The sequence below is a fragment of the Ranitomeya variabilis genome, chromosome 7, assembly GCF_051348905.1.
Source record: "Ranitomeya variabilis isolate aRanVar5 chromosome 7, aRanVar5.hap1, whole genome shotgun sequence".
Classification (NCBI taxonomy): Eukaryota; Metazoa; Chordata; class Amphibia; order Anura; family Dendrobatidae; genus Ranitomeya; species Ranitomeya variabilis.
In genome coordinates, this window is record NC_135238.1 from 6,810,041 (window position 1) to 6,836,196 (window position 26,156).

A 26,156-nucleotide genomic window follows, 5' to 3' on the forward strand; every position below is an offset into this window, starting at 1 on the left:
AAAAATATATATTTTACATTTTTGTGTGGAAAGTAAAATATATAATTCTAGAGGCAGGACAGCTCTTTATTGGGATCTCTAGTTGTGAGGCTGTCAAGGTTATTGAATTTATTGTTGCACAAAAAACATAAGCGTCTAGTGTAGAAGAAATAATCCCCATGTTTCTTGTGTGTGTCATTTCTATTGTTTTTTTTTGTGGTTTACCATAGCAGATGTTTCTGAGAATCAAGTCTGCACTTCCGGACCTTCAGCTGAAATCATAAGCACCAAAGGCGGGAAGCTCTGCAGATCATCTACAAGGTTTAGGCTTTTGATACTGATTAGTGTCTACCATGGTGGAAAACATAGAAAGTCCAAAGTCAGCATTTGGTGTAAGCCATACAGAGTTTTATTCTTCCACCTTCATACACAATGGATACAAATATGTTGCATACATTATATATTCTGATGGCTCCATCAGACAACATAAGCCTATAGGTTGGTATAAGGATATGATGTCACAACCCAATCTGATGGATCCTTAGGGTAATTAGGTGTGAAATTTGTAACTATAGGGATGTAGAATTCATAGGACCTGGAGTCTACTAATAAGGTCCTACAGACAAGCAGATACATGGTAACCATGGCTGTAGTATGTCCACTTTATGGCCATACGTGGACAGTTATATGATGCAGCTTAATCTATTCGACAATTGGGATGAGAACATGGAAATAACATGGAATGATGCCGATAGAGGAGCTGACTCCAGGCCTGAAATGCTATTTTTATTACGCATAATATGACTATATAAAAAATACTTTGTATACAGTCTTGGTCAAACGTCTCCACCTGTTTGTGTCTACAGCTCCAATACAGACCTAATATATCAAGTCCTGTGGCGTCTAATGCCTCATTCCTGGTTATTTCTCTTTCTAACTGCAGAATAAGGACATTCGGAAATTTTGCTAAAAGAAGTGTTTAAATTAAAGAGTCTAACCAAAGGATCCGACCACACTGCTTGTTTGTAGTCTGTTACCATAGAGATGGGTAGGTCTAAATAGGAGCTGAGAACATAAAATAATGGTAGAGATCAAAACGGGCTGAGTAGAAAGGAAATGTAAAGGTAAATTCCCCTCTATATTTACTGTAAAGTGCATCCACCTTCCGAAGCTTTCTTCTTCTCTCTGAGTCTCTCTTCCTCTCTGAGTTTTCTCTTCACTTCCTCTTCCTTCTTTCTTAACTCTCTTTCATACACAAATTGAAGTACAAATTGTTTCCTCTTTTCTCTTTCATCCTCTGGGGAAGAAAATCTTTCCATTCGATATTCAATGTCTTTAATGACTTCAATGTAGAGCTTCAGAACATCTTCATGTTTTCCTCTTGTCTTTAAGTGATCTTCAGGGGTGAAGTTCTCAAGAGGGAAGATCCTCTCCACATCCATGTCCTCAAACTTGGCCCGGACGTCTCTCAGGTTAGAGTTGGTCTTATGGGTGAGAACGACCACAGGGCATATTCCTGCAAAAAGAAGAAATGTTCTCTTGAATAATTGTGTAATGAGTAATGAGGAGCTCTACGTCCTGCAGAATCTACAGATGGTGGAACTACAGATGAAAGATCTAGATAAATCTATAATAACGAAGATTATCCAATTTTCTAATCATGGTAATTTCTGTGGCTCATTTTGAGAATTAAAATCATAAGCAAAAGAAAAAAGGGACAGACAAGAAATGAAAATGTTAAACTTTACCTTTAGGACTGGAGCAGATCCTTGAGTTAGACTAGACATGTAGCCTGACCTTAGGGCTCATTCCCACTTGCGATAAAATCAGACGAATGCAGTCGGATTGTATTCAGACCAATGTTATTCTATCATTGTGTGTTCATCTGCGTTTTTTTTCCAGGTCGGATCGGATCGCAATCGGACTGGAAAAAAGTAGTAGCATGATGCGATTGTAATCAGAAAAGGGATCACATCCCGCAATAGCAGTCAATGGGTGTGAGAAAAAAAATCGCACAGCACTCGGACCATGCGAGCGCTGTCCAATTTTTACACACTGATCTCCTTGTTCATGTGCTGCATACAGTAAAATCACAGCAGGACCTGATAGTATAGAAGAGATGGAATACATACAGTATATACACATAGAATATACTGTATACTGTATATATATACTGTATATATATATATATAGAGATGTCAGTAACAAATACAATTAGTACAGTGTGTGTGTGTGTGCATCTTACTGTACATAGATTTAATTATTAAAAGATTATTTTTCTGAAAAAAATGGGCTACTGCATAATTTTCTTCACAAGTAGAGGGAAAGCCGACAGCCGAGGGCTGATGTTTATAGCCTGGGAAGGGGGTGATACTCATGGAGCTTCCCAGGCTATAAATATCAGCTCACAGCTGTATACTTAGCCTTTACTGGCTATTAAAATAGGAGACCCTGTTATGATCCTGTGACCTTGGAGCCGCATGAGACTTTCTCAGGAGAAGGTGGAACCTGTACTGACCGCAAACCCTAAACTGACACCGCAACTAGAAGTAGCCGTGGGGTGTACCTAACACATCCTAGACACCTCGACACAGCCGGAGGACTAAATACCTTTATAGATGGAACTGGGAATTCTATCTTGCCTCAGAGCAGAACCCCAAAGGATAGGCAGCCCCCCACAAATATTGACTGTGAGTATAAGAGGAAAGACAAACGCAGGCATAAATCAGGATTTAGCAAAAGAGGCCACTCTAGCTAAATAGGAAAGGATAGGACAGAATACTAAGCGGTCAGTATTAAAACCCTAAAAATATCCACAGCAGATAATACAAAATTCCACCATCTAACTAAAGACATGAAATGTATATCTGCATCTCCTGAAAATCCAACTTGACTGAAAATATCCAAACACGGTCTAAGCTGGACAAGAAAAAACAATGAGTAGCACTGAATTGTAAAGCACACCGCATGTGTGCTGCAGAAACAAAACCAGACACTTATCTTGGCTGATTTGGCAGCAGGGCAGGAGGAACCAGACAGAGATGCATAACCTCCAAGAACAATGGACAACTGGCAAGGGCTAATGAATCCTGCACACCTAAATACTCCAGTCAGAGCTGCAATCAGCAGGAACACCTGCCCAGGATTGCAACCCAGGGACAACTGCATTACCATCAGCAACCACCGGGGGGAACCCAAGAGCAGAATTCACAACAGGACCCCCCCCAAAAAAAATGGTGTAGGGTCCCTATATAATTAATAACCAGCAAAGGCTCGTCAGACAGCTACAGGCTGATATTTATAGCCTAGGAAGGGGCCATGGATATTGGCCCCCTCCCAGACTAAAGATATCAGATCTATTATCTATCTATCTATCTATCATATGCATATGTGTGTGTGTTTTGAACAATATTTTCTTTGAAAACGATGTGTAAATGACACAGAATTGCTCTATGTAAAAGCTAAATGTTAAAATCATTTTTCATGTTATGTTGTGTGTAGCCCATTCACCATCTCTATCTATCCCCCACCCCTTGAAGATGGCTGGACCATCATTGTAAATACATCATTGTTAATACACACCTGTACTTTGTATCTCCCCCACCTCATTGTACATTGTAAGCTCTCATGAGCAGGGGCGGCTTATTATGCTGTAATTATTGTATTGTTAACATTGTTACTTATGTCTATTGTGTTTGAAACTGTTAAACTGTAAAGCGCTGCGGAATATGTTGGCACTATATAAAAAAAAATTATTATTATTATTATTATTAAATCGCACTGCAGTCGGATAGCAATCACACTGATGTAAATCGGATGCTAGGTGTTAAAAATCGGATTGTACTCGCATGAAAAACGCATGACTCTTGCATTGTATTCATCCGACTTTGCAGGAACAAAATTGGACTGAATGTATTGTGGGATGATCAGAACCATTGGATGAGAAAATTATAGAGAAAAAGAAGAAAACGCTTTGTGTGCCGGCTCTATTGTTACCTGTTAGGTTTCTGGCTGTGGTCAATAGCTCCTTTATTTCGACTGCTTCATCACTAGAGAGCCCTCTTTTTACACTGCAAATGTGAAAAAATGATACACATGTTTACAAACAAAAAATCCTACAGAGATGATTCACACTGTTAAAATCATTAACTTTAAGGTTTATTATCAGCTCACACAGTGGTCTTCTAACAATTTCCATACTTATCCAATCATTTGTGTGAATATCACTTATTTTGGTATGTGCCCCTTACGGTTTTACCCTAGGCTTCATCTGCCACTCCGGTTACCATTGGCTTTGTCCTTTGGCGGTTCCCCCTGGGTGAGCCTACACAGTGCAGTATTAGCTGGCTCCAGCCTAGTTCTGATGTGCCTGCACCACGGACATTGAGTTTATTCTAAGTTATGGTTATATATACATTATACATTACATTAGATGCATTTCTGCACTCTCTGGTCCTGATCCTGAATAAAAGTCAGTCACACAAATGTTATCTTCTCCTGTTACACACAGCAATATACAGTATGTTGGTGTGCACTAAATATACTGGATATTACCTTTAGCTCATTATACAGTTTACTGCAGCTTGCAAAAGTATTCACCCCCTTGGCTTTTTACCTTTTTTGTTACATTACAGCCTGTGTGTAAATATTATTGTAATCGGACTTGTGTGTGATGCATCAGCACTAAATAATCTAAGAAAGTGAATGATAAAAATATTGGTATAAATTAAATTTATGGAATCAAATAACTAAACTTTGGCATGTGCATATGTATTCATCCCTTTTACTACGAAGCTCCTAAATAATTCTGATGCAAGAAATTCCCTTTATTAATGGCATACTTAGTGACAGGACATCCCCCTGTGTGCAACCTAACTGTCACATGTCTGTCAATATATATACTTTACCTTCTCTGAAAGGCCACAGAAGCTGTAACACCATTAACAAGAGACACAACTAACCAAACAACACCATGAAGACCAAGGAGATCTCCAAACAACACCATGAAGACTGAGGCGATCTCCAAACAACACCATGAAGACCAAGGAGATCTCCAAACAACACCATGAAGACCAACGAGATCTCCAAACAACACCATGAAGACCAAGGAGATCTCCAAACAACACCATGAAGACCAACGAGATCTCCAAACAACACCATGAAGACCCAGGAGATCTCCAAACAACGCCATGAAGACCAAGGAGATATCCAAAAAACACCATGAAAACCAATGAGATCTCCAAACAACACCATGAAGACCAAGGAGATCTCCAAACAACACTGTTGTGAATTTGTTCTTGGGCTCCCTCTGGTGGCCTTTAGCTATATGGCTGGTCTTGGCTGGGTTCAGCTGTTTCATTTTTGCTGCTAAGCGGGGCCTATTTAAGCCAGCTGGACCTTTACTTGTTGCCTGCTGTCGGTGTATTCAGTCCTGATTCATTGCTCTCCTGAATATTCCTTGTGACCAGTCTTCTGCTAGGAGAAGCTAAGTTTGCTTGTTTATTTGCTCATGATTTCCTTGAAAACGTTTCTCAGTATATTATTAGTTCAGTCCAGCTTGCTTTTATGTGATTTTTTGCTCGCTGGTTAGTTCTGGGGTGCTGAGGTGCTCCCCCCACATCGTTAGTTGGTGTGGGGGTTCTTGCATCCTCAGCGTGGATATTTTTGGATAGGGTTTTTTACTGACCGCATAGACTCTTTGCTGTCCTCTGTCTATCTAGTGATTAGCGGGCCTCCTTTGCTGAATCTGTTTTCATTACTGCGTTTGTGCCTTCTCCTTTACTCACCGTTATTATTTGTGGGGGGCTGTTCTATACTTTGGGATTATTTCTCTGAGGCAAGTGAGGCTTTGTTTCCCTTTAGGGGTAGTTAGTTTCTCAGGCTGTGAAGAGACGTCTAGGATTTCTAGGTACGTTCCACGGCTGCTTATAGTGTGTGCGGTTAGGATCAGCATTGCGGTCAGTCTAGTTACCACATCCCCAGAGCTCGTTCTATGTTCCTACTTAGCTGGTCAGATTTGTGATCCTAAGCCACAAGGATCATAACACAACACCATGAAGACCAAGGAGATCTCCAAACAACACCATGAAGACCGAGGAGATCTCCAAACAAGAGCGCCCATCAGGGCAAGGAGGGAATTAATCAGAAAGGCAGCACAGACCACAGGTAACCCTGAAGAAGCTGCAGAGTTCCCAAGCAGAGACTGGAGTATCTGTCCACCACAGTAAGCCATGCACTACGTAGAGGTGGCCCTTGTTGAAGAGTGGGCAGAAAAAAGCCTTTACTAGCTTACACAAATTGTAAGGCTCATTTTGAGTTTATCAAAATACATTTGGGAGAATCCCCAAATGTATGTAGGAAGGTCCTGTGGTCAAATTAGACCAAATTGGAACTTTTTGGCCACCAAGCTAAATGTTATGTCTAGCACCAAACCAACACAGCTCATCACCCCCAAGAACACCATCCCCACAGTGAAATATGGTGGTGGCAGAATCATGTTGTGGGGAGGTTATTCGGCAGCAGGGACAGGGAAAATGGTCCAACTCGAGGGGAAGATGGATGGTGTGAAATACAGGGATATTCTTGAGCAAAACCTGATTCAGTCTGTCAGTGATTTGAGGCTGGGATGAAGGTTCACCTCCCAAAAAGACAATGACCCAAAGCATACTGCTAACTCAAGTAGTTTAAGGAGAAATGTGTAAATATTGTGAAGTGACCGAGTCACAGTCCAGACCTTACTCCAATTGAAGATCTATGGTCAGACTTGAAGATCGCTGTTCACCAGAGGAAACCATCTAACTTGAAATAGCTGAAGCAGTTTTGCCTTGAGGAATGGGCAAAAATCCCAGTAGCAGGACGTGGAAACTTCATAGAGACTGCAGCTGTAACCGCCGCAAAAGGAGGCTCTGCAAAGTACTGACTTTAGGGGGTGAATAGTTATGCACACTGAAGTTTTCAGTTATTTTGTCCTATTTGTTGTTTGCTTCACAACAAAAAGAAAACCAAATGTACACAGGTGTTGGCACGTTCTTTACATGAACTGATGCAAACTCTCAAAAACAACAGTGCAATTCCAGGTTGTGCAAAACATGAAAAATGCCAAGGGGGTGAATAGTTTTGCAATCTACAGTATAATGATAACTATATTATATATGCAGTATCCAGGATTCAGCTCAACCACTGACCTGTAGACAAATATCGGATAAATGAAATCCGATGTCTGCACATAGCGCTCCGCCTGGACGATTCTGTCCACCAGTCCGATGCCCTTACTCCATGATACTGTTTGATTGAGTGGCAGCAAATTACCTGAAGAAAAAAGAAGAAAAGAAAAGTAATATCAGAGGAGGAAAGCACAAAGAAATTTCAGTAACTGGTGAAACATTAGAGTACAATGTTCCCTGAGGTCCGTGTCATCAGTAGACATCTGCAAGGAGCGATTTCAAACAATTTGCAATTTGGTTCAGGAGGTTCACAAAAAAATGCTCGGCCCCATTTTACATTTTGGTGAAAATTACATGATTCAGGCGACGCTTTATAGCAATCACATCACAAAGTCTCATATGGAATTATCGCAGTCAGTATGAAAGACGAGGGCAGGGAATGCAGCGCCGCTGTATACTTGTACAGTGCAGGGATAGGCATTTAGAATAGAGCATTCAGCGTAATCTACATAGGGTAAGAAAAAGTCTTCTTCTGATAGTGGTTTACTAGATCAGTGCTGGAACAGATTGAAAATGGAGGTGAAATTCTCATTATGTGAATAATTATCCACAGATTCACGTGATGAGGGAGGTGCTGATGTGCTGTACCCACAGGTCCACTGCTGCCCTTAGGTGAGATGACCATCTCGTCTTAGGCGGAGGTCTGTGGTGGCTCTTAGCGGCACCCTTTTGCCATCCCTGGAAGCAGGTCAGACTGACCCTCGGACAAATGGCACCAGGTGGGCCGGTCCAGACACGGACTGCATTGACCTGTGAAGTCTTTTAATGTCTAGGTATCCTCAGGACACTGATATTGCTATCAGGTCATCAGCTCCCTACTCCATAACATAATACTCCACAAGATGCAGGCTATTTCCGGCCCACCGCCACTGGTAGACAAGCTGCCAGAAGAGGATATGAAGGCTGTGGTAGACAAGGAACCTGGATTAGGGGGGAAACTTCATGGATTTTCATCATATGTCTCAGGAGTAGGGGGTGCTAGTATAGGGGAATGTACTGTGAGGCATTAAGTGGGCAAGGGTAGCCATCCTACTGTGTATGGGCAGCGTTATACTGGGACATTATACTGGTGTATAGAGGCTCTGGGGCCTATCATACTTAGAGGGGGCTGTAGCTGCATCATGCTGTATATATGCCATATACCCAAGGTATATACAGGTAATGGGACACACAGAAGATAGAGAAATACTGATGGGACAGCATGAGGAGCAGAATGGAGATAGAAATCAGGAATATAGATATTTACCTAGTTGTGCAAATATTTCCCCAGTCTCATATTCGTTCATGATAGCGCAGCCTCGGTTGTCCACCAGAGTGAGTGTGTCGGTGAGCTCGTAGGTGATCCTCTCCATGGTGTTACCACCTAGTTTGTCTTCTGCATTAGCGTAGGGCTTGAACTCGGTGTCATCCAGGACGTACTTACAGGTGTTGATGAAGGACGATTTCCCATGACCCAAATAACCAAAGAGCTGGAGGAGGACTCGGGAGAAGCCCTTATTATTACAGTCCTTAAGACTGAAGTTCTTGATGTAGTCGGTCATTTCAGGAATGCTGTGCATGGTTCTCACCGGGGATTCTAAGAGACTCGATCTCTTATACACACACAAGAGTGGACTGATGACGTGAAGTGTTAGATGTGTGTATTATAGTCAGGAAAGTGAAAGTGAAAACATTTAAGGCACATTTACAAGAAACTGCAGATGTTTCACTTGAGGGGCCTCACCCTAGATCAGAAATCCTTGTTTCCTGGCTATATAAAATATCGCAATGTATCTCAGGTCACTGCAGTACTAAAGCTCCATTCTCCATATTATCCATTACTTCTGCTTTGTGTGTGACTTCTCAATATCTTTTTACTAAGAACTGGGGCGGGGGTTGGGTGATCAGGAGCCCAAACCCGAAGGAATATGTCCCCTTCTGCCACCAAAAATGAAACTCTACACACATACAATCATATATGTATAGCTCATGATATCTCTATTGGTCAAAGACCGTTATTACCAATAATACCTCTACACAAGGCTGAAATAATACCACCACACCACAACCACTGCATAGTCAATACATAATACTTCTATGGAGCAAAACAAACTACAAAGACCGCTATTACCAATAATACCTCAATGCAAGACTGAAACAATGAAACTGTTACCTAATTTAAATAATTAAAAAAAAACACTAAAATGAACCAATATAACTGTCAGTTATAGATGAAGTGGGGCCCTGGGAAAAAGCTTAACGTGGGGCCCCACATGCTCACATATTGCACCATCACAGAAACATTTTGGTTGCATTAACATGCGCTGAGTTCACTGTTATGATCCTTAGTGGTTGAGGATCACAAATTACTCCAGCAAGGTGACTAAACATAGGACAAGCTCTAGGGAGGTGGAAAACTGGACTGACCGCAAAACTGAACCTATCCAACCACACTAGAGGTAGCCGGTTAACGTGCCTAAAAATCTTAGACGTCTCGAGCCAGCCTGAGAAACTAACTACCCCTAGAGAGAAAGAAAGACCTCTCTTGCCTCCAGAGAAATAATCCCCAAAGATATAGAAGCCCCCAACAGATATTAACGGTGAGGTAAGAGGAAGGCACATACACAGGGGTGAAAACAGATTCAGCAAAAGAGGCCCACTAATTCTAGATAGCAGAAAATAGAAAAGGGGTCTGTGCGGTCAGTAAAAAACCCTTACAAAATATCCACACTGAGATTTCAAGTACCCCCACACCAACTAACGGTGTGGGGGGAGAAACTCAGTCCCCTAGAGCAACCAGCAAGTAAGAAATCACATTTTAACAAGCTGGACAAAAAAACATGATGAACGCTGATAATCAGAAAATGAGCAAACAAGAACTTAGCTTGTCTTGGAGAGACTGGGAGCAAGGTAGTCACAAGGAATCTGAAGAGCACTGAATACATTGTTAGCAGGCAAGGAACTGAGTATCCAGGTGGGCTAAATAGGAAACCAACCAAGGATAACGAACCAGCTGACGAAGCAACCTGCAGAAAGACAACACTACCCAGTACCACTTGTGACCACCAGAGGGAGCCCAAAAACAGAGTTCACAACAGTACCCCCCCTTGAGGAGGGGTCACCGAACCCTCATCACGACCCCCAGGGCGATCAGGATGAGCTGCGTGGAAGGCGCGAACCAAATCGGCCGCATGAACATCAGAGGCGACAACCCAGGAATTATCCTCCTGTTCATAGCCCTTCCACTTAACCAGATACTGAAGTCTCCGTCTAGAGATACAAGAATCCAAAATCTTCTCCACCATGTACTCCAATTCGCCCTCGACCAGCACCGGAGCAGGAGGCTCAACAGAAGGAACCACAGGTACCACATACCTCCGCAACAAAGACCTATGGAACACATTATGGATGGCAAACAATGCCGGGAGATCCAAACGAAAAGACACCGGGTTAAGGATTTCCAAGATCTTATAAGGACCGATAAAGCGAGGCTTAAACTTAGGAGATGAGACCTTCATAGGAACATACCGAGAAGACAGCCACACCAAATCCCCAACACGAAGTCGGGGACCCACACCGCGGCGGCGGTTGGCAAAGCGATGAGCCCTCTCCTGTGACAATTTCAGATTGTCCACCACATGGCTCCAAATCTGCTGCAACCTATCCACCACAGAGTCCACCCCAGGACAGTCAGAAGACTCAACCTGACCTGAGGAAAAACGAGGATGGAACCAGAATTGCAGAAAAAAGGCGAGACCAAGGTAGCAGAACTAGCCCGATTATTAAGGGCAAACTCGGCCAATGGCAAAAAAGTCACCCAATCATCCTGATCAGCAGAAACAAAACATCTCAAATAAGTCTCCAACGTCTGATTAGTTCGCTCGGTTTGGCCATTAGTCTGAGGATGGAAGGCCGATGAAAAAGACAAATCAATGCCCATCTTAGCACAAAAAGTTCGCCAAAACCTGGACACAAACTGGGATCCTCTATCAGACACAATATTTTCAGGAATGCCGTGCAAGCGAACCACATTCTGAAAAAATAGAAGAACCAAATCGGAGGAGGAAGGCAGCTTAGGCAAGGGCACCAAATGGACCATTTTGGAAAAACGATCACACACCACCCAGATGACAGACATTTTCTGAGATACTGGCAGATCCGAAATAAAATCCATGGAAATGTGCGTCCAATGCCTTTTCGGGACAGGCAAAGGCAAAAGCAACCCGCTGGCACGAGAACAGCAAGGCTTAGCCCGAGCACAAATCCCACAAGACTGCACAAAGGAACGCACATCCCGCGACAAGGAAGGCCACCAGAAGGACCTAGCCACCAAATCTCTGGTACCAAAAATCCCAGGATGACCCGCCAACACCGAAGAATGAACCTCGGAAATAACTCTGCTGGTCTATCTATCCGGGACAAACAGTCTCTCTGGTGGACAACGGTCAGGTCTATCCGCCTGAAATTTCTGCAGCACTCGTCGCAAATCTGGAGAAATGGCAGACAAAATCACTCCCTCTCTGAGAATACCAGCCGGCTCAGAAACTCCCGGAGAGTCAGGCACAAAACTCCTAGAAAGAGCATCAGCTTTCACGTTCTTCGAACCAGGCAGGTATGAGACCACGAAGTTGAAACGGGAGAAAAACAACGACCAACGAGCCTGTCTAGGATTCAGGCGCCTGGCAGACTCGAGGTAAATCAGATTTTTGTGATCAGTCAGGACCACCACACGATGTTTAGCTCCTTCAAGCCAATGTCGCCACTCCTCAAATGCCCACTTCATAGCCAACAACTCCCGATTACCAACATCATAATTTCGCTCGGCAGGCGAAAACTTTCTTGAAAAGAAAGCACACGGCTTCATCACAGAGCCCTCAGAGCTTCTCTGCGACAAAACAGCCCCTGCTCTAATCTCAGAAGCATCAACCTCGACCTGGAAGGGGAGAGAGACATCTGGCTGACATAAGACTGGAGCTGAAGAAAACCGGTGCTTAAGCTCCCAAAAGGCCTCCACGGCCGCAGGAGACCAATTAGTCACCTCAGAGCCCTGCTTGGTCAAATCCGTCAAGGGTTTAACCACGCTAGAAAAATTAGTGATGAAACGACGGTAAAAATTAGCAAAACCCAAGAACTTCTGAAGACTCTTAACAGACGTGGGCTGAGTCCAGTCTTGAATAGCCTGGACCTTGACTGGGTCCATCTCCACAGTAGAAGGAGAAAAAATAAAACCCAAAAAGGAGACCTTCTGTACTCCGAAGAGGCATTTTGAGCCCTTCACAAATAAAGCATTAGCACGCAGGACCTGAAACGCCATCCTGACCTGCTTCACATGGGACTCCCAATCATCATAAAAGATCAAAATGTCATCCAGATAAACAATCATAAATTTATCCAGATATTCTCGGAAAATGTCATGCATGAAGGACTGAAACACAGAAGGAGCATTAGAGAGTCCAAAAGGCATCACCAAGTACTCAAAATGGCCTTCGGGCGTATTAAATGCTGTTTTCCATTCATCTCCCTGCTTAATGCGCACAAGATTATACGCACCACGGAGATCTATCTTGGTGAACCAACTGGCACCCTTAATCCGAGCAAACAAATCAGACAATAGTGGCAAAGGATACTGAAATTTGACTGTGATTTTATTCAGAAGACGATAATCTATACACGGTCTCAGAGAACCGTCCTTCTTGGCCACAAAAAAGAATCCTGCACCAAGAGGGGAAGAGGATGGGCGAATATGTCCCTTCTCCAAAGACTCCTTTATATAACTCCGCATAGCGGCATGCTCTGGTATAGACAAATTAAAAAGTCGTCCCTTAGGGAATTTACTACCAGGAATTAAATTTATAGCACAGTCACAATCCCTATGAGGGGGCAGGGCACTGGACCTGGGCTCATCAAATACATCCTGGTAGTCAGACAAAAATTCAGGGACCTCAGAAGGAGTGGAAGAAGCAATAGACACCAATGGAGTATCGCCATGAATTCCCTGACAACCCCAACTAGACACAGACATAGCTTTCCAATCTAAAACTGGATTATGAGCCTGCAGCCATGGCAGACCCAAAACGACAACATCATGTAAATTATGCAAAACAAGAAAGCGAATCACCTCCTGATGAACAGGAGTCATGCACATGGTCACTTGTGTCCAGTACTGAGGTTTATTCGTAGCCAATGGTGTAGCATCAATTCCCCTTAGTGGAATAGGGAATTTTAAAGGCTCCAAAACAAAACCACAGCGCCTGGCAAATGACAAATCCATCAGACTCAGGGCAGCACCTGAATCCACAAAAGCCATAACCGGGAAAGATGACAGGGAACAAATCAGGGTAACAGACAAAATAAACTTAGGCTGTAAAGTACCGATGGTGACAGATTTATCAATCTTTTTTGTGCGCTTAGAGCATGCTGAGATAACATGAGCAGAATCACCACAGTAAAAGCACAACCCATTTTGACGTCTATGACTTTGTCGCTCAATTCTGGTCAGAGTTCGATCACATTGCATAGACTCACGTCTCTGTTCAGAAAATACCGCCAAAGGATGAGCAGATTTGCACTCCCGCAAACGCCGATCAACCTGAATGGCTAAAGCCATAGAATCACCCAGACTTGTAGGGGTGGGGAACCCCACCATAACATCCTTAATGGCTTCAGAAAGACCTTCTCTGAAATTTGCAGCCAGAGCACACTCATTCCATTGAGTAAGCACTGACCATTTCCGAAATTTTTGACAATACACCTCAGCTTCATCCTGCCCTTGAGAGAGGGCCAGCAACGCTTTTTCTGCCTGATTCTCAAGATTAGGCTCCTCATAAAGCAGTCCAAGAGCCAGAAAAAATGCATCCACATTAAGCAATGCAGGATCTCCTGGCGCCAGAGAGAAAGCCCAATCCTGAGGGTCGCCCCGCAACAAGGAGATAACAATTTTTACTTGCTGAGCGGAATCACCCGAGGAATGAGGTCTCAGAGATAGAAATAACTTACAATTATTCTTAAAATTCTGAAACCTAGATCTATCTCCAGAAAACAACTCAGGAATCGGTATCTTTGGTTCTGACATAGGGCTATGAATAACAAAATCCTGAATACTTTGTACCCGTGCAACAAGATGATCCACACTAGAAGTCAGAGTCTGAATATTCATGTCTGCAGCTGAGCTCAAAACCACTCAGAGTTCAAGGGAATGAAAAGAAGCTAGACAGACTACAGCACACAAAAAAAAATGTACTCAGGTCATCTTTTAATCCCACTTCTGCGATGCTTTAAACACTTTTGGGCCTGCTATACTCTTATGATCCTTAGTGGTTGAGGATCACAAATTACTCCAGCAAGGTGACTAAACATAGGACAAGCTCTAGGGAGGTGGAAAACTGGACTGACCGCAAAACTGAACCTATCCAAACACACTAAAGGTAGCCGGTGAACGTGCCTAAAAATCTTAGATGTCTCGAGCCAGCCTGAGGAACTAACTACCCCTAGAGAGAAAGAAAGACCTCTTTTGCCTCCAGAGAAATAATCCCCAAAGATATAGAAGCCCCCAACAGATATTAACGGTGAGGTAAGAGGAAGGCATATACACAGGGGTGAAAACAGATTCAGCAAAAGAGGCCCACTAATTCTAGATAGCAGAAAATAGAAAAGGGGTCTGTGCGGTCAGTAAAAAACCCTTACAAAATATCCACACTGAGATTTCAAGAACCCCCACACCAACTAACGGTGTGGGGGGAGAAACTCAGTCCCCTAGAGCAACCAGCAAGTAAGAAATCACATTTTAACAAGCTGGACAAAAAAACATGATGAACGCTGATAATCAGAAAATGAGCAAACAAGAACTTAGCTTGTCTTGGAGAGACTGGGAGCAAGGTAGTCACAAGGAATCTGAAGAGCACTGAATACATTGTTAGCAGGCAAGGAACTGAGTATCCAGGTGGGCTAAATAGGAAACCAACCAAGGATAACGAACCAGCTGACAAAGCAACCTGCAGAAAGACAACACTACCCAGTACCGCTTGTGACCACCAGAGGGAGCCCAAAAACAGAGTTCACAACAGTTCACTCCGTAAAATGAGCGCGATCGACAATATTTAAGTCTTCGTTTGTCGACCTCTTTACACAGGATGAGGAAGAACATTGGAGAACAATACATTATTTTTCTTTTAATGGATTATAAATAAAAGCAATATCTTATTACCTTAATGGCAGTTTTGGATCATTCTCCTTCCCCCCCTCAATCTTAGCACTTCACTGCTATCACCATATTTATGACCACAATGGCGTGGTGAGCTAGACCAAATCTTTTCCTTTTCCCAGATGTTTTTTTTTCAGATGTTTCAGTTGTTGCAAGAAAAACAAAAAGTTGTAGGAGAAAAGTGTAGGAGAAAGATAACCCCCCCCCCCCCCCATGATTCCTCTATGTGGAAACATGAAGGATTTGATCTCATTAGTCATTTCGGTTGAGTTCATACACAGAAGCTATTTTCAGGAAGGCTGGACTTTCTAGACAAATCGTCAACAATCTTAAATATGCATACTATACAACATTGATAGCAACAAGCGTAGATGGAATAAAGGACTTTGTTACAGTGGTGCAAGTAGATTTGTGGATCCACTGTGCCTCTTCTTCCTGACACCACAGTACAGTCCAATGTACCTCTGGTATCTGAGTCTCATCAGGATCACCTCCACCCTTGGTAGTTAATGTCTGGTGATGAGGTTCTGGATTCTGCTCAGATCCTACTTCTTCCGACCTGGATCCAACCTGAAAAAATGTTGGGCATCAGTGCAGATGCTTTCCACCTCTGGACTCTGTGATTCTTCAGAGCAGACCTCTGATGCCCATGGAATACAATGTGTGAACAGCTCTTCAGAATGGCCCATCTGGGGTTCCCCACAGTCAGTTGGGGGGAAACAAGGATGTTTGAAAAGTCAAATGGCGCTCCTTTCCTTCCGAGCTCTGCCATGCGCCCAAACAGTGGTTTACCCCCACATATGGGGTATCGTCGTACTCAGGACAAATTGTACAACATCTTTTGGGGTCCATTTTCTCCTGTTACCCTTGGTAAAATAAAACAAATTGGAGCTGAAATAAATTTTGTGTGAAAAAAAGTTAAATGTTCATTTTTATTTAAACATTCCAAAAATTCCTGTGAAACACCTGAAGGGTTAATAAACTTCTTGAATGTGGTTTTGAGCACCTTGAGGGGTGCAGTTTTTAGAATGGTGTCACACTTGGGTATGTGGTCCCTAAAAAAAAATGGTGTTGTAAAAATGAGAAATTTCTGGTCAACTTTTAACCCTTATAACTCCCTAACAAAAAAAAATTTTGGTTCCAAAATTGTACTGATGTAAAGTAGACATGTGGGAAATGTTATTTATTAAGTATTTTGCGTGACATATGTCTGTTATTTAAGGGCATAAAAATTCAAAGTTGGAAAATTGCGAAATTTTCAAAATGTTCGCCAAATTTCCATTTTTTTCACAGATAATCGCAAGTTATATCGAATAAATTTTACCACTAACATGAAGTACAATATGTCATGAGAAAACAGTGTCAGAATCGCCAAGATCCGTCAAAGCGTTCCAGAGTTATAACCTCATAAAGGGACAGTGGTCAGAATTGTAAAAATTGGCCCGGTCATTAACGTGCAAACCACCCTTGGGGGTGAAGGAGTTAAGCATAGTGATCAAAATATATATATTTTAAATATATTTATGGAAAGTAAAATATATAATTCTAGAGGCAGGACAGCTCTTTATTGGGATCTCTAGTTGTGCGACTGTCAAGGTTATTGAATTTATTGTTGCACCAAAAACATAAGCGTCTAGTGTAGAAGAAATAATCCCCATGTTTCCTGTGTGTCATTTCTATTGTTTTTTTGTGGTTTACCATAGCATATGTTTCTGAGAATCAAGTCTGCACTACCTGACCTTCAGCTGAAATCGTAAGCACCAAAGGCAGGAAGCTCTGGATATCATCTACAAGGTCCAGGCTTTTGATACTGATTAGTGTCTACCATGGTGGAAAACATAGAAAGTTCAAAGTCAGCATTCGGTGCAAGCCATACAGAGTTTTATTCTTCCACCTTTATACACAATGGATACAAATATGTTGCATACATTATATATTCTGATGGCTCCATCAGACAACATAAGCCTATAGGTTGGTATAAGGATATGATGTCACAACCCAATCTGATGGTTCGTTAGGGTAATTAGGTGTGAAATTTGTAATTATAGGGATGTAGAATTCATAGGACCCGGAGTCTACTAATAAGGTCCCACATACAAGCAGATACATGGTAACCATGGCTGTAGTATGGCCACTTTATGACCATACGAGGACAGGTATATAATGTAGGGTAACAATCTATTCGACAATTGGGATGAGAACATGGAAATAACATGGAATGATGCCGATAGAGGAGCTGACTCCAGGCCTGTAACGCTATTTTCATTACACATAATATGACTATATAAAAAATACTTTGTATACAGTCTTGGTCAAACGTCTCCACCTGTTTGTATCTACAGTTCTAATACAGACCTAATATATCAAGTCCTGTGGAGTCTAATGTCTCATTCTTGGTTATTTCTCTTTCTAACTGCAGAATAAGGACATTCGGAAATTTTGTTAAAAGAAGTGCTTAAATTAAAGAGAGTCTAACCAAAGGATCCGACCACACTGCTTGTTTGAAGTCTGTTACCATAGAGATGCATAGGTCTAAATAGGAGCTGAGAACATAAAACAATGGTAGAGGTCAAAACGGGCTGAGTAGAAAGGAAATGTAAAGGTAAATTCCCCTCTATATTTACTGTAAAGTGCATCCACCTTCCGACGCTTTCTTCATCTCTCTGAGTCTCTCTTCCTCTCTGAGTCTCTCTTCCTCTCTGAGCTTTCTCTTCACCTCCTCTTCCTTCTTTTTCATTTCTCTTTCATACACAAATTGAAGTACAAATTGTTTCCTCTTTTCCCTTTCATCCTCTGGGGAAGAAAATCTTTCCATTCGATATTCAATGTCTTTAATGACTTCAATGTAGAGCTTCAGAACATCTTCATGTTTTCCTCTTGTCTTTAAGTGATCTTCAGGGGTGAAGTTCTCAAGAGTGAAGATCCTCTCCACATCCATGTCCTCAAACTTGGCCCGGACGTCTCTCAGGTTAGAGTTAGTCTTATGGGTGAGAACGACCACAGGGCATATTCCTGCAAAAGAAGAAATGTTCTCTTGAGTAATTGTGTAATGAGGAGAACTATGTCCTCCAGAATCTACAGATGGTGGAACTACGGACGAAAGATCTAGATAAATCTATAATAACGAGATTATCCAATTTTCTATTCATGGTAATTTCTGTGGCTCATTTTGGAAATTAAAATCATAAACAAAAGAAAAAAGGGACAGACGAGAAATGGAAATGTTAAACTTTACTTTTAGAACTAGAGAAAATATCATACAGTGGAAATAAAAAAATCCTTGAGTCAGACATGACATGTAGCCTCACCTTAGGGCTCATTCCCACTTTCGATGAAATCGGACAAAGGCAATCTGATTAAAAATCGGATTGCATTTGGACCAATGTTATTCTATCATTGTGTGTTCATCTGTGACTTTTATTCTAGCTCGGATCACATTCAGGAACAGAACTCAATGAATTCGAGAAAAAAATTGCACAGCACTCTGACCTTTTCTTTTCGAGTGCTGTCCAATTTTTACACACTGATCTCCTTTGAAAAGCCGGTAATTCATCTGCTGTGTAGTGTAAAGTCACCGCAGGAGCCGACAGGATAGAAGAGATGGATTACAAACATTATATACACGTAGAATAGGTAGATATTTAGATGTCTGTGACAAATACAATTAGTACAGTGTGTGCAGCTTACTGTGCATGTATTTAATTATGAAAAGATTATTTTTCTGAAAAAAATGGCGTAGGCTCCTGCATAATTTTCTTAACCAGCACTTGGAAATCCAATGGCTGGGGGCGAGATGTTTATAGCCTGGGAAGGGGGTGATACCCATGGAGATTCCCAGGCTATTAATATCAGCTCACAGCTGTATACTTAACCTTTACTGGCTGCTAAAATGGGGGACCCTGAAAAAAATGATGTAGGGTCCCCCTATAATTAATAACCAGCAAAGGCTGGGCAGACAGTTGTGGGCTGATATTAATAGCCTAGGAAAGGACCATGATATTGACCGCCAGGCTGAAAACATCAGATCTATCTATATATCTATCTAAAAATGCAGAAAAATTGGAGTCAGCACACCGTTTGTATTGAAAAAAAAGAGCTATTTAATAAGCCCAGTTTTGGTTCAAACAACAGGAACCTTTATCAAGCCTAGACCGAAACGTTGCCTTTCGGGCTTATTAAATAGCTCTTGTTTTCAATTCAAACGGTGTGCTGCCTCGAATTTTTCTGGATTTTCATAATTTAGGTTTGGTATTTGCCTGGGGGGCTCCGCACCCGGACTCTTTATTTGTGCTGCTCTAATTTTCTTATTCTTATCTAGCAATCATCTATCTATCCATCTATCTATCTATCTATCTATCTATCTATCTATCTATCTATCTATCTATTATCTATCTATCTATTATCTATCTATCTATTATCTATCTATCTATTATCTATATTATCTATCTATCTATCTATCTATCTATCTATCTATCTATCTATCTATCTATCTATTATATATATGTTTAGAGAGTATTTCCTTTGAAAACGATGTGTAAATGACAGAGAATTTCTCTATGTAAAAGCTCATGTTAAAATTGCATTGCAGTTGGATGCAAATGAGATGCTTGGTGTGAAAGATCGTATTGTACTCACGTGAAAAACGCATGACCCTTGCATTATATTCGTCCGACTTTGCCAGAACAAAATCGGACCACTTTTAAAATCGCTAGTGTGACTCCGGCCATAGGCTGCGGCCGCACTATCAGTATTTGTTCAGTAGTTTTTCTCACCATTTGTAAGCCAAAACCAGGTGAGGAACAATCAGAGGACAAGGTATAATAACAACAAGTGCACCAAATCTGCATGTTTGACCCACTCCGGGTTTGGGCTTCCAAATACTGATGTGAAATACTGATTAAATACTGACAGCATGGTTTTAGCCTTATGCTGAATGTATTCTGGGATGGTCATAATCATTGGATGAGAAAATTATAGAGAAAAAGAAGAAAACGTTAACGCTTGGTATGCCGGCTCTATTGTTACCTGTTAGGTTTCTGGCTGTGGTCAATAGCTCTTTTATTTCGACTGCTTCACCACTGGAGAGCCCTTTTTTTACACTGCAAATGTGAAAAAATGATAATCACATGTTTATAAATAGAAAATCCTACAGAGACTGTTAACTTTAAGGCTTATTATCAGCTCACACAGTGGTCTTCTAACAATTTCCATACTTATCCAATCATTTGTGTGAATATCACTTATTTTGGTATGTGCCCCTTACGGTTTCACCCCAGGCTTCATCTGCCACTCTGGTTACCATTGGCTCTGTCCTTTGGCGGTTCCCCCTGGAGGAGCCCACACAGTGCAGTATTAGCTGGCTCCAGCCTAGTTCAGATATGACTGTACCACGGACATTGAGTTTATTCCAAGTTGGGGTTATATATACATTATACATTACATTAGATGCATCTGTGCACACTCTGGTCCTCATCCTGAAAAATAATCTATCAGACACATTTTATCTTCTCCTGTTACACACAGCCATATCTAGTACATTGGAGTGCACTAAATATACTGGATATTACCTTTAGCTCATTATACAGTTTACAGCAGCTTGCAAAATTATTCACCCACTTGGCTTTTTACCTTTTTTGTTACATTACAACCTGTGTGTAAATATTATTGTAATCAGATTTGTGTGTGATGTATCAGCACTAAATAGTCTAAAATGGTGAAGTGAGAAAAATATTGGCATAAATTAAATTTATGGAATCAAGTAAATAAAATGTGGCATGTGCATACGTATTCACCAATTTTGCTATGAAGCTCCTAAAAATTTGTGGGGCAAGGAATTCCCTTAATTGCATACTTAGTGACAGGACGTCCCACTGTGTGCAACCTAAGTCTCACATGTGTCCGTATATATACTTTACCTTCTCTGAAAGGCCATAGAAGATATAACATCATTAAGAAGAGGTGTTACTAACCAAACAACACCATGAAGACAAATGAAATCTCCAAGCAACACCATGAAGACCAACTAGATCTCCAAACAACACCATGAAGACCAATGAGATCTCCAAACAACACCATGAAGGCCAATAAGATCTCCAGAAAGCATCAGAAAGACCAAAGAGATCTCCGAACAACACCATAAAGACCAAGGAAATCTCCAAACAATACCTGGAAGAACAAGGAGATCTCTAAACACCACCATGAAGAACAAGGAAATCTCCAAACAAGTGAGGGACAAAGTTGTTAAAAAGTACAAGTCATGGTTGGGTTATTAAAAAAATTCCAATCTCTGATTATCCCCTCAGCACCATCAAATCCATTATCATCAACTGGAAAGAACATGGTACCACCAAAAACCTGCTAAGAGAGGGCACCCACCAAAACTCTCAGCAGGGCAAGGAGGGTATTATTCAGAGAGGCAGTACATATACAACAGGTAACCCTGAAGGAGTTGCAGAGTTCGCAAGCAGAGACTGGACTATCTGTCCACACGACCACAGTAAGCCGTACACTACATAGAGGTGGCCATTGTGGCAGAGTGAACAGAAAAAAGCCTTTACTAACACACAAAAAATGTAAGGCTCGTTTTGTGTTTATCAAAAGAAATGTGGGAGATTACCCAAATGTTTGGAGGAAGTTGCTGTGGTCAGATAACACCAAAATTGAACTTTTTGGCCACCAAGGTAAACGTTATGTCTGGCGCCCAACCCAACACAGCTCATCACCCCAAGATGACCATCCCCACAGTGAAATATGGTGGTGGCAGCATCATGCTGTGGGGAGGTTTTTTGGCAGCAGGGACAGGGAAAATGGTCTGAGTCGAGTGAACGATGAATGGCACGAAATACAGGGATATTCTTGAGCAAAACCTGATTCAGTCTGTCAGTGATTTGAGACTGGGACGAAGGTTCACCATCACCTCCCAACAAGACAATGACCCAAAGCATACTGCTAACTCAAGTAGTTTAAGGAGAAATGTGCAAATATTGTGGAGTGACCGAGTCACAGTCCAGGCCTTGCTCCAATTAAAGATCAATGGTCAGACTTGAAGATTGCTGTTCACCAGAGGAAACCATCTAACTTGAAGGAGCTGAAGCAGTTTTGCCTTGAGGAATGGGCAAAAATCCCAGTAGCAGGATGTGGAAAGTTCATAGAGACTTATCGTGTAATTGCCGCAAATGGTTGCTCTGCAAAGTACTGACTTTAGGGGGTGAATAGTTATGCACTCTGAAGTTTTCAGGTATTTTGTCCTATTTGTTGCTTGCTTCACAACAAAAAGAAAACCAAATGTTAACAGGTGTGTTAGGTGTCGAGTTCCCGCCGCTGCACAGGGGGAATCTTACCACCTACGCTGCGGTCTCCCATTCTTCTCCAGCCGCAGTGGAGCCTGCTCAGCAGAGATGTCGGTCCCAGCATCTGGCTCAGGCAGATACTGTGCGCTTGGTTACTGCTGATCTTCCAGACTCAGCCATTGTAACCAGCACTGTTCTGCGGTGAGCAGATGCTCCTGGGACTAAGTCCTGCTTTTCCTCTACTGGGCATGCCCAAGGGACGACCTTTCATTGGAGGTCAGGGGTCACATGTTCCTATTGGACCACTAGGAAGGTCCTGGAGAACTTCCTCTATAAAAGGTTCGCATGGCCACAAGACCATGCGCTAGCATCAACTTATGTTTATGAGCTTAGCTACCTTGTGGTCAATGTCTGCATATGCTCAGGGTTGGCTGTATAGCCACTAGAATTCCAGCACCTCTGGAGAGGAGTTTGTGTGAGTGAATTTAGGGCTGGCGTATAGCCACTAGATTTCCGGCACCTCCGGAGAGGAGTTGTTTGGGTGCTGACACTGACTGTATGACCACTGTAAGCTACTTGCTCTGTTAGTGAGCTGTGATACTCTGTGAGGTTAACAGGGCACAGCGTTATCCTAATCCCGGTGACTCTGTGAAGCAACAGAGTTCACTCCTATACAGACCGGGTGATGGAACCCGTGTCTATTCAGGCGTTGTACCACCATATAGTGCCACCATTAGCTAGCAGCAGGTTCCACTCCTGCAAGGTGGACCCCGGGCTGCGAACGCACCAATATTATCTCAATATTTACTTGGTGCGTTCCGCCAGCCCTAACAAGGTGTTGGCACGTTCTTTACATGAACTGATGCAAACTCTCAAAAACAACAGTGAAATTCCAGGTTGTGCAAAACACGAAAAATGCCAAGGGGGTGAATAATTTTGCCATCTACAGTATAATGATCAATATATATGCAGTATTCAGTATTCAGCTCAACCACTGACCTGTAGACAAATATCGGATAAATAAAATCCGATGTCTGCACATAGCGCTCCGCCTGGACGATTCTGTCCACCAGTCCGATGCCCTTACTCCATGATACTGTTTGATTAAGTGGCAACAAATTACCTGAAGAAAAAAGAAGAAAAAAAGTTATATGAGAGGAGGAAAGCACAAAGAAATTTTAGAAATTGGTGAAGCATCAGAGATGATCGTTGGTACAATGTTCCCTGAGGTCCGTGTCATCAGTAGACATCTGCATGGAGCGATTTCAAACAATTTGCAATTTGGTTCATGATGTTCACAAAAAGAAATGCTCTGCCCCATTTCACATTTTGATGAAAATTACATCAGCCAGAGACTGGGCCGAGATTTATAGCGATCACATCACAAAGTCTAGCACAGTCGATCAGGTGGACTTATCAGTCAGTATAAAAGACGAGGGCAGGGAATGCAGTGCCATTGTAAGCTTGTACAGTGCAGGGATAGGCATTTAGAGCATTCAGCGTAATCTACACAGGGAAAGAAAAAGTTTTCTTTCTGATAGTGGTTTACTAGTTCAGTGCTGAAACAGATTGAAAATGGATGTGAAATTCTCAGTATGTGAATAATAATCCACAGATTCAAGTGTTAAGAGAGAGGTGCTGAAGTTCTGTACCCACAGGTCCACTGCTGCCGTTAGGTGAGATGAGCATCTCGTCTTAGGCGGAGGTCTGTGGTGACTCTTAGAGGTGCCATTTTGTCATCCCCGGAAGCAGGTCAGACTGACCCTCAGACAAATGGCACCAGGTGAAACGGTCCAGACACGGACTGCATTCACCCGTAAAGTCTTTAAATGGTCTAGGTATCCTCAGGACACTGATATTGCTATCAGGTCATCAGCTCTCTATACCATAACTTACTACTCCACAAGATGCAAGCTACTCCCGGCCCACCGCCACTGGTAGACAAGCTGCCAGAAGAGGATATGAAGGCTGTGGTAGACAAGGAACCAGGATTATGGGGGAAACTTCATTGATTTTCATTGTATGTCTCGGGAGTAGGGGTGCTAGTATAGGGGAATGTGGGGCGAGGGTAGCCATCCTACTGTGTGGGGGCACCATTATATGAGGACATTATACTGTGTATAGAGGCTCTGGGGGCTATCATACTTAGAGGGGGCTGTAGCTGCATCATGCTGTATATACGCCATATACACAAGGTATATACAGGTAATGGGACACACCGAAGATAGAGAAATACTGAAGGGACAACATGGGGAGCAGTATGGAGACAGATAGAAATCAGGAATATAGATATTTACCTAATTGTGCAAATACTTCCCCAGTCTCATATTCGTTCATGACGGAGCAGCCTCGGTTGTCCACCAGAGTGAGTGTGTCGGTGAGCTCGTAGGTGATCCTCTCCGTGGTGTTACCACCATCATTATTCTTCACGTCTGCGTAGATCTTGAACTCGGTGTCATCCAGGACGTACTTACAGGTGTTGATGAAGGACGATTTCCCATGACCCAAGTAACCAAAGAGCTGGAGGAGGACTCGGGAGAAGCCCTTATTATTACAGTCCTTAAGACTGAAGTTCTTGATGTAGTCGGTCATTTCAGGAATGCCCTGCATGGTTCTCACCAGAGATGCTCGCAGTCTCGACCTCACACACACAAGAGTGGACTGATGATGTGAAGTGTTAGATGTGTGTATTACAGTCAGGAAAGTGAAAGTGAAAACATTTATGGCACATTTACAAGAAACTGCAGATGTTTCACTTGAGGGGCCTCACAGATCAGAAATCCTTGTTTCCTGGCTATATAAAATATTGCAATGTATCTCAGGTCACTGCAGTATTAAAGCTCCATTCTCCATATTATCCATTACTTCTGCTTTGTGTGCGACATCTCAATATCTTTTTACTAAGAACAGGGGCGGTGGTTGGGTGATCAGGAGCCCAAACCCGAAGGAGTATGTCCCCTTCTGCCACCAAAAATAAAACTCTACACACATACAATCACATATGTATAGCTCATGATGATATCTCTATTGCTGCAAAGACCATTATTACCAATAATACCTCTACACAAGGCTGAAATAATACCGCCACACCACGACCACTGCATAGTCAATAAATAATACTTCTATGGAGCAAAACAAACTACAAAGACCGCTATTACCAATAATACCTCAATGCAAGACTGAAACAATGAAACTGTTACTTAATTTAAAAAAATGTAAAAAAAAAACACTAAAATGAACCAATATAACTACAAGTTTTAGATAAAGTGGGGCCCTGGGAAAAAGCTGATCGTGGGGCCCCAAATGCTCACATATTGCACCATCACAGAAATATTTTGGTTGTATTAAGATGCGCTGAGTTCACTCCGCAAAAAAAGCGCGGTCGACAATATTTAAATTTTTGTTTGTCGACCTCTTTACATAGGATGAGGAAGAACAATGGAGAACAATTCATTATTTTTCTTTTAATGGATTATAAATAAAAGC

At 42.2% G+C, this 26,156-nt stretch overlaps 1 protein-coding gene across 3 annotated transcripts; it reads right to left on the reverse strand.

The window, feature by feature from the left end:
* On the reverse strand, positions 1–25,366 carry LOC143785091 (uncharacterized). Of its 3 annotated transcripts, none has more exons than XM_077273764.1 (4): positions 24,968–25,353; positions 7,164–7,287; positions 3,976–4,049; positions 1–1,495 (listed from the first exon to the last, which is right to left on the reverse strand). In XM_077273764.1, exons 1-4 carry the CDS (start codon positions 25,278–25,280, stop codon positions 1,122–1,124), a joined length of 885 nt encoding a protein of 294 aa, XP_077129879.1. In that variant the 5' UTR covers positions 25,281–25,353; the 3' UTR covers positions 1–1,121. The 3 variants fall into 3 exon arrangements, with proteins under 3 accessions (XP_077129879.1, XP_077129878.1, XP_077129877.1); XM_077273763.1 differs by lacking the exon at positions 24,968–25,353 and adding an exon at positions 8,449–8,823 and having other exon boundaries at positions 2–1,495; XM_077273762.1 differs by lacking the exons at positions 1–1,495; positions 3,976–4,049; positions 7,164–7,287 and adding exons at positions 17,185–18,393; positions 20,407–20,480; positions 23,670–23,793 and having other exon boundaries at positions 24,968–25,366.
* Positions 25,367–26,156: the final 790 nt, after the last annotated feature.

Excerpts from the sequence above, each read along its gene's own strand:
- LOC143785091 (XM_077273762.1), bottom strand. The coding sequence starts at position 25,280 with ATGCAGGGCATTCCTGAAATGACCGACTACATCAAGAACTTCAGTCTT. Across the intron at positions 23,794-24,967 it reads GGAAGTATTTGCACAATTAG|GTAATTTGTTGCCACTTAAT; the intron begins GTAAATATCTAT and ends TTTTTTCTTCAG. Across the intron at positions 20,481-23,669 it reads TATCCGATATTTGTCTACAG|TGTAAAAAAAGGGCTCTCCA; the intron begins GTCAGTGGTTGA and ends TCACATTTGCAG.